This window comes from Ptychodera flava, chromosome 18 (assembly GCF_041260155.1).
Source record: "Ptychodera flava strain L36383 chromosome 18, AS_Pfla_20210202, whole genome shotgun sequence".
In the NCBI taxonomy this organism is placed as follows: domain Eukaryota; kingdom Metazoa; phylum Hemichordata; class Enteropneusta; family Ptychoderidae; genus Ptychodera; species Ptychodera flava.
Genome location: NC_091945.1, coordinates 13837485 through 13846912, shown reverse-complemented (window position 1 = coordinate 13846912; position 9428 = coordinate 13837485). Strand labels below are relative to the sequence as shown.

At 36.9% G+C, this 9428-nt stretch overlaps 1 protein-coding gene across 1 annotated transcript; it reads left to right on the top strand.

Moving 5' to 3' along the window:
* The first annotated feature begins 2811 nt into the window (after positions 1-2811).
* Positions 2812-6039, top strand: LOC139117610 (uncharacterized). Its single transcript, XM_070680851.1, has 6 exons — positions 2812-2923; positions 3131-3334; positions 3772-3975; positions 4488-4691; positions 5206-5409; positions 5846-6039. The coding sequence occupies exons 1-6, from the start codon at positions 2812-2814 to the stop codon at positions 6037-6039; spliced, it is 1122 nt and encodes a 373-aa protein (XP_070536952.1).
* The last annotated feature ends 3389 nt before the right edge of the window (positions 6040-9428 follow it).

Below are 9428 nucleotides of genomic sequence, written 5' to 3'. Positions count from 1 at the left end.
AAATTTTAGGAAGGTCGAGGATTCAATAATGCTATATCATTGGCGAGGCGGTGGAGCAAGCAGTTCATAAATTGTTTGATGACGGAGAATTGATAATGAGTCTGATTGTAAATTACGTAAAAAGATTTTACAATCGTTGAAAGTGAACGTTAAGATTATAAAGTAAAAAAAGGACACTTTCAAACATACAAATACAAAGAGCTACTGAAATTAGACCCTTTGTCTTTTAAACCTATGCAGTTATAAATTCACAAATAACAGTAGTTACCTGCTTCTCAATTGCCTTTATAAGAGCAACGGAACAAGTTTCGACAATACTTTTGATTTATTACTCCGTTCACAGCAACTTTTACATCACCAACAATACCATCGACAAGCGATTACACAACAGATTATGAAGAACCTTCATCATCTACCGATAGGGAACAACCTGGAACAACTGACACTGGAACCTCTTCTGCTTTTCCAAGCGAGGGCTCCTCTGCAGAACCAACTGATGCGAGCCCGACAAGTGCTGAAAGCAGTACAGCAGAAATAACTACAGAGGGTATGTAAATAGAGAGTTGCAGAGAGTAACAGCTCCAAGTTTTGCGATAAACAGTATGCCTGTTAGTCGTTCGCTAAGTTTGCTAAATTATCTCTGGTCCAATTTTTGTCTTGCATTTTGTAAAAAAATCATGTACATAGAAGAGGCAATTGCAATCTTCTGCAAACGTTTAGGAAGGTCGAGGATTCGATAATGCTCTATCATTGGCGAGGTAGTGGTGCAAGCACTTCATAATTTGTTTGGATGTAGGAGATTTTATAATATGTCAGATAGTCAATCACTTAAAAGATTCTCCAATCTTTGAAAGTAAAAGTTAAGATTCTAAAGTAAGAAAAGCACACTTTCAAAACATTTAAATATAAGAGAAAGAGACTACGGAGATTGGACCCTTTGTCTATCAAAACTATTCAGATATTAATTAACAAATAAAAGCAATTGCCGGGTTCTGAATCACCTTAGTAAGAGCAACGAAACAACTTTCCACGATAATTTCATTCATTACTCTATTCACAGCAACTTTTACATCACCAACAATACCATCGACAAGTGATTACACAACAGATTATGAAGTACCATCATCATCTACCGATGGGGAACAACCAGTAACAACTGACACTGGAACCTCTTCTGCTCAACCAAGCGAGGGCTCCTCTGCAGAACCAACTGATGTGAGCCCGACAAGTGGTGAAAGCAGTACAGGAGAAATTAGTACAGAAGGTATCACAATATTGGGTTGCAGAAAGTAACAGCTGATTTGTGTTTGCTTCCAACTTTAACTTTTGAACTGTTAGCCTCTTCTTCCTGTTTATGCATGCCAAAATTGCGGAAAAATATGTTATCCTTTCTTTATGTCATTGATGGATAAGATCAATTTTACTATTGCTATGATGGAGATTTTATAATGAGTCAGATAGTCAATCACTAAAAAGATTCTACAATCGTTGAAAGTAAACGTTAAGATTTTACAGTAAAAACAGGATGCTTTGAAAACATTGAAATACAAAAGAGAGAGACTACTGAAATTAGACCCTTTAATCTTTAAACTATGCAGTTACAAATTCATAAATAACATCCATCACCTGGTTCTGAGTTGCCTTAATAAGAACAACGAAACAACTTTCCACGATAATTTCATTCATTACTGTATTCACAGCAACTTTACATCACCAACAATACCATCGACAAGCGATTACACAACAAATTATGAAGTACCTTCATCATCTACCGATGGGGAACAACCAGCAACAACTGACACTGGAACCTCTTCTGCTCAACCAAGTGAGGGCTCCTCTGCAGAACCAACTAATGCGAGCCCGACAAGTGATGAAAGCAGTACAGGAGAAATAACTACAGAGGGTACGTAGAATGGAGTTAAAGATGGTATCACCCAACGTTTTGCTATTAAACAGTTTGCCTGTTAGTTCTTTTCGCTAATATTACAAAAGGAACTTTGGGTCAATTTTGGTCTTGCATTTTGTCGAACAATCATGCATAGAGAACAGCAGGCAATTGCAATATTCCACAAAATTTTAGGAAGGTCGAGGATTCAATAATGCTATATCATTGGCGAGGTGGTGGAGCAAGCAGTTCATAAATTGTTTGATGACGGAGAATTGATAATGAGTCTGATTGTAAATTACGTAAAAAGATTTTACAATTGTTGAAAGTGAACGTTAAGATTATAAAGTAAAAAAAGGACACTTTCAAAACATACAAATACAAAGAGGCTACTGAAATTAGACCCTTTGTCTTTAAACCTATGCAGTTATAAATTCACAAATAACAGTAGTTGCCTGGTTCTCAATTGCCTTTATAAGAGCAACGGAACAAGTTTCGACAATACTTTTGATTTATTACTCCGTTCACAGCAACTTTTACATCACCAACAATACCATCGACAAGCGATTACACAACAGATTATGAAGAACCTTCATCATCTACCGATGGACAACCTGGAACAACTGACACTGGAACCTCTTCTGCTTTTCCAAGCGAGGGCTCCTCTGCAGAACCAACTGATGCGAGCCCGACAAGTGCTGAAAGCAGTACAGCAGAAATAACTACAGAGGGTATGTAAATAGAGAGTTGCAGAGAGTAACAGCTCCAAGTTTTGCGGTTAAACAGTATGCCTGTTAGTCGTTTTCGCTAAGTTTGCAAAATTATCTCTGGTCCAATTTTTGTCTTGCATTTTGTAAAAAAATCATGCACATAGAAGAGGCAATTGCAATCTTCTGCAAACGTTTAGGAAGGTCGAGGATTCGATAATGCTCTATCATTGCGAGGTAGTGGTGCAAGCACTTCATAATTTGTTTGATGTAGGAGATTTTATAATGAGTCAGATAGTCAATCACTTAAAAGATTCTCAAATCTTTGAAAGTAAAAGTTAAGATTCTAAAGTTAGAAAAGCACACTTTCAAAACATTTAAATATAAGAGAAAGAGACTACGGAAATTGGACCCTTTGTCTATCAAAACTATTCAGATATTAATTAACAAATAAAAGCAATTGCCGGGTTCTGAATCACCTTAGTAAGAGCAACGAAACAACTTTCCACGATAATTTCATTCATTACTCTATTCACAGCAACTTTTACATCACCAACAATACCATCGACAAGTGATTACACAACAGATTATGAAGTACCATCATCATCTACCGATGGGGAACAACCAGCAACAACTGACACTGGAACCTCTTCTGCTCAACCAAGCGAGGGCTCCTCTGGAGAACCAACTGATGCGAGCCCGACAAGTGATGAAAGCAGTACAGGAGAAATAAGTACAGAAGGTATGTCAATATTTGGTTGCAGAAAGTAACAGCTGATTTGCGTTTGCTTCCAACTTTAACTTTTGAACAGTTAGCCTCTTCTTCCTGTTTATGCATGCCAAAATTGCGGAAAAATATGTTATCCTTTCTTTATGTCATTGATGGATAAGATCAATTTTACTATTGTTATGATGGAGATTTTATAATGAGTCAGATAGTCAATCACTAAAAAGATTCTACAATCGTTGAAAGTAAACGTTAAGATTTTAGAGTAAAAAAAGGATACTTTGAAAACATTGAAATACAAAAGAGAGAGACTACTGAAATTAGACCCTTTATCCTTTCATGCTATGCAGTTAAAAATTCACAAATAACATCCATTGCATGGTTCTGAGTTGCCTTAGTAAAAGCAACGAAACAACTTTCCACGATATTTTCATTCATTACCCTATTCACAGCAACTTTTACATCACCAACAATACCATCGACAAGTGATTACACAACAGATTATGAAGTACCATCATCATCTACAGATGGGGAACAACCAGCAACAACTGACACTGGAACCTCTTCTGCTCAACCAAGCGAGGGCTCCTCTGGAGAACCAACTGATGCGAGCCCGACAAGTGATGAAATCAGTACAGGAGAAATAACTACAGAGGGTACGTAGAATGGAGTTAAAGATGGTATCACCCAACGTTTTGCTATTAAACAGTTTGCCTGTTAGTTCTTTTCGCTAATATTACAAAAGGAACTTTGGGTCAATTTTGGTCTTGCATTTTGTGGAACAATCATGCATAAGAACAGCAGGCAATTGCAATATTCCACAAAATTTTAGGAAGGTCGAGGATTCAATAATGCTATATCATTGGCGAGGTGGTGGAGCAAGCAGTTCATAAATTGTTTGATGACGGAGAATTGATAATGAGTCTGATTGTCAATTACGTAAAAAGATTTTACAATCGTTGAAAGTGAACGTTAAGATTATAAAGTAAAAAAAGTACACTTTCAAAACATACAAATACAAAGAGGCTACTGAAATTAGACCCTTTGTCTTTTAAACCTATGCAGTTATAAATTCACAAATAACAGTAGTTGCCTGGTTCTCAATTGCCTTTATAAGAGCAACGGAACAAGTTTCGACAATACTTTTGATTTATTACTCCGTTCACAGCAACTTTTACATCACCAACAATACCATCGACAAGTGATTACACAACAGATTATGAAGAACCTTCATCATCTACCGATGGGGAACAACCTGGAACAACTGACACTGGAACCTCTTCTGCTTTTCCAAGCGAGGGCTCCTCTGCAGAACCAACTGATGCGAGCCCGACAAGTGCTGAAAGCAGTACAGCAGAAATAACTACAGAGGGTATGTAAATAGAGAGTTGCAGAGAGTAACAGCTCCAAGTTTTGCGGTTAAACAGTATGCCTGTTAGTCGTTTTCGCTAAGTTTGCAAAATTATCTCTGGTCCAATTTTTGTCTTGCATTTTGTAAAAAAATCATGCACATAGAAGAGGCAATTGCAATCTTCTGCAAACGTTTAGGAAGGTCGAGGATTCGATAATGCTCTATCATTGGCGAGGTAGTGGTGCAAGCACTTCATAATTTGTTTGATGTAGGAGATTTTATAATGAGTCAGATAGTCAATCACTTAAAAGATTCTCCAATCTTTGAAAGTAAAAGTTAAGATTCTAAAGTAAGAAAAGCACACTTTCAAAACATTTAATATAAGAGAAAGAGACTACTGAAATAGGACCCTTTGTCTATCAAAACTATTCAGATATTAATTAACAAATAAAAGCAATTGCCGGGTTCTGAATCACCTTAGTAAGAGCAACGAAACAACTTTCCACGATAATTTCATTCATTACTCTATTCACAGCAACTTTTACATCACCAACAATACCATCGACAAGTGATTACACAACAGATTATGAAGTACCATCATCATCTACCGATGGGGAACAACCAGTAACAACTGACACTGGAACCTCTTCTGCTCAACCAAGCGAGGGCTCCTCTGCAGAACCAACTGATGTGAGCCCGACAAGTGGTGAAAGCAGTACAGGAGAAATTAGTACAGAAGGTATCACAATATTGGGTTGCAGAAAGTAACAGCTGATTTGTGTTTGCTTCCAACTTTAACTTTTGAACTGTTAGCCTCTTCTTCCTGTTTATGCATGCCAAAATTGCGGAAAAATATGTTATCCTTTCTTTATGTCATTGATGGATAAGATCATTTTACTATTGCTATGATGGAGATTTTATAATGAGTCAGATAGTCAATCACTAAAAAGATTCTACAATCGTTGAAAGTAAACGTTAAGATTTTACAGTAAAAACAGGATGCTTTGAAAACATTGAAATACAAAAGAGAGAGACTACTGAAATTAGACCCTTTAATCTTTAAAACTATGCAGTTACAAATTCATAAATAACATCCATCACCTGGTTCTGAGTTGCCTTAATAAGAACAACGAAACAACTTTCCACGATAATTTCATTCATTACTCTATTCACAGCAACTTTTACATCACCAACAATACCATCGACAAGCGATTACACAACAAATTATGAAGTACCTTCATCATCTACCGATGGGGAACAACCAGCAACAACTGACACTGGAACCTCTTCTGCTCAACCAGTGAGGGCTCCTCTGCAGAACCAACTAATGCGAGCCCGACAAGTGATGAAAGCAGTACAAGAGAAATAACTACAGAGGGTACGTAGAATGGAGTTAAAGATGGTATCACCCAACGTTTTGCTATTAAACAGTTTGCCTGTTAGTTCTTTTCGCTAATAATATTACAAAAGGAACTTTGGGTCAATTTTGGTCTTGCATTTTGTGGAACAATCATGCATAGAGAACAGCAGGCAATTGCAATATTCCACAAAATTTTAGGAAGGTCGAGGATTCAATAATGCTATATCATTGGCGAGGTGGTGGAGCAAGCAGTTCATAAATTGTTTGATGACGGAGAATTGATAATGAGTCTGATTGTAATTACGTAAAAAGATTTTACAATCGTTGAAAGTGAACGTTAAGATTATAAAGTAAAAAAAGGACACTTTCAAAACATACAAATACAAAGAGGCTACTGAAATTAGACCCTTTGTCTTTTAAACCTATGCAGTTATAAATTCACAAATAACAGTAGTTGCCTGGTTCTCAATTGCCTTTATAAGAGCAACGGAACAAGTTTCGACAATACTTTTGATTTATTACTCCGTTCACAGCAACTTTTACATCACCAACAATACCATCGACAAGTGATTACACAACAGATTATGAAGAACCTTCATCATCTACCGATGGGGAACAACCTGGAACAACTGACACTGGAACCTCTTCTGCTTTTCCAAGCGAGGGCTCCTCTGCAGAACCAACTGATGCGAGCCCGACAAGTGCTGAAAGCAGTACAGCAGAAATAACTACAGAGGGTATGTAAATAGAGAGTTGCAGAGAGTAACAGCTCCAAGTTTTGCGGTTAAACAGTATGCCTGTTAGTCGTTTTCGCTAAGTTTGCAAAATTATCTCTGGTCCAATTTTTGTCTTGCATTTTGTAAAAAAATCATGCACATAGAAGAGGCAATTGCAATCTTCTGCAAACGTTTAGGAAGGTCGAGGATTCGATAATGCTCTATCATTGGCGAGGTAGTGGTGCAAGCACTTCATAATTTGTTTGATGTAGGAGATTTTATAATGAGTCACATAGTCAATCACTTAAAAGATTCTCCAATCTTTGAAAGTAAAAGTTAAGATTCTAAAGTAAGAAAAGCACACTTTCAAAACATTTAATATAAGAGAAAGAGACTACTGAAATAGGACCCTTTGTCTATCAAAACTATTCAGATATTAATTAACAAATAAAAGCAATTGCCGGGTTCTGAATCACCTAAGTAAGAGCAACGAAACAACTTTCCACGATAATTTCATTCATTACTCTATTCACAGCAACTTTTACATCACCAACAATACCATCGACAAGTGATTACACAACAGATTATGAAGTACCATCATCATCTACCGATGGGGAACAACCAGTAACAACTGACACCGGAACCTCTTCTGCTCAACCAAGGAGGGCTCCTCTGCAGAACCAACTAATGCGAGCCCGACAAGTGATGAAAGCAGTACAAGAGAAATAACTACAGAGGGTAGGTAGAATGGAGTTAAAGATGGTATCACCCAACGTTTTGCTATTAAACAGTTTGCCTGTTAGTTCTTTTCGCTAATATTACAAAAGGAACTTTGGGTCAATTTTGGTCTTGCATTTTGTCGAACAATCATGCATAGAGAACAGCAGGCAATTGCAATATTCCACAAAATTTTAGGAAGGTCGAGGATTCAATAATGGTATATCATTGGCGAGGCGGTGGAGCAAGCAGTTCATAAATTGTTTGATGACGGAGAATTGATAATGAGTCTGATTGTAAATTACGTAAAAAGATTTTACAATCGTTGAAAGTGAACGTTAAGATTATAAAGTAAAAAAAGGACACTTTCAAAACATACAAATACAAAGAGGCTACTGAAATTAGACCCTTTGTCTTTTAAACCTATGCAGTTATAATTCACAAATAACAGTAGTTGCCTGGTTCTCAATTGCCTTTATAAGAGCAACGGAACAAGTTTCGACAATACTTTTGATTTATTACTCCGTTCACAGCAACTTTTACATCACCAACAATACCATCGACAAGCCATTACACAACAGATTATGAAGAACCTTCATCATCTACCGATGGGGAACAACCTGGAACAACTGACACTGGAACCTCTTCTGCTTTTCCAAGCGAGGGCTCCTCTGCAGAACCATGTGATGCGAGCCCGACAAGTGCTGAAAGCAGTACAGCAGAAATAACTACAGAGGGTATGTTAATAGAGAGTTGCAGAGAGTAACAGCTCCAAGTTTTGCGGATAAACAGTATGCCTGTTAGTCGTTCGCTAAGTTTGCTAAATTATCTCTGGTCCAATTTTTGTCTTGCATTTTGTAAAAAAATCATGCACATAGAAGAGGCAATTGCAATCTTCTGCAAACGTTTAGGAAGGTCGAGGATTCGATAATGCTCTATCATTGGCGAGGTAGTGGTGCAAGCACTTCATAATTTGTTTGATGTAGAGATTTTATAATGAGTCAGATAGTCAATCACTTAAAAGATTCTCCAATCTTTGAAAGTAAAAGTTAAGATTCTAAAGTAAGAAAAGCACACTTTCAAAACATTTAATATAAGAGAAAGAGACTACTGAAATTGGACCCTTTGTCTATCAAAACTATTCAGATATTAATTAACAAATAAAAGCAATTGCCGGGTTCTGAATGACCTAAGTAAGAGCAACGAAACAACTTTCCACGATAATTTCATTCATTACTCTATTCACAGCAACTTTTACATCACCAACAATACCATCGACAAGTGATTACACAACAGATTATGAAGTACCATCATCATCTACCGATGGGGAACAACCAGTAACAACTGACACTGGAACCTCTTCTGCTCAACCAAGCGAGGGCTCCTCTGCAGAACCAACTGATGTGAGCCCGACAAGTGGTGAAAGCAGTACAGAGCAGAAATTAGTACAGAAGGTATCACAATATTGGGTTGCAGAAAGTAACAGCTGATTTGTGTTTGCTTCCAACTTTAACTTTGAACTGTTAGCCTCTTCTTCCTCTTTATGCATGCCAAAATTGCGGAAAAATATGTTATCCTTTCTTTATGTCATTGATGGATAAGATCAATTTTACTATTGCTATGATGGAGATTTTATAATGAGTCAGATAGTCAATCATTAAAAAGATTCTACAATCGTTGAAAGTAAACGTTAAGATTTTACAGTAAAAACAGGATGCTTTGAAAACATTGAAATACAAAAGAGAGAGACTACTGAAATTAGACCCTTTAATCTTTAAAACTATGCAGTTACAAATTCATAAATAACATCCATCACCTGGTTCTGAGTTGCCTTAATAAGAACAACGAAACAACTTTCCACGATAATTTCATTCATTACTCTATTCACAGCAACTTTTACATCACCAACAATACCATCGACAAGCGATTACACAACAAATTATGAAGTACCTTCATCATCTACCG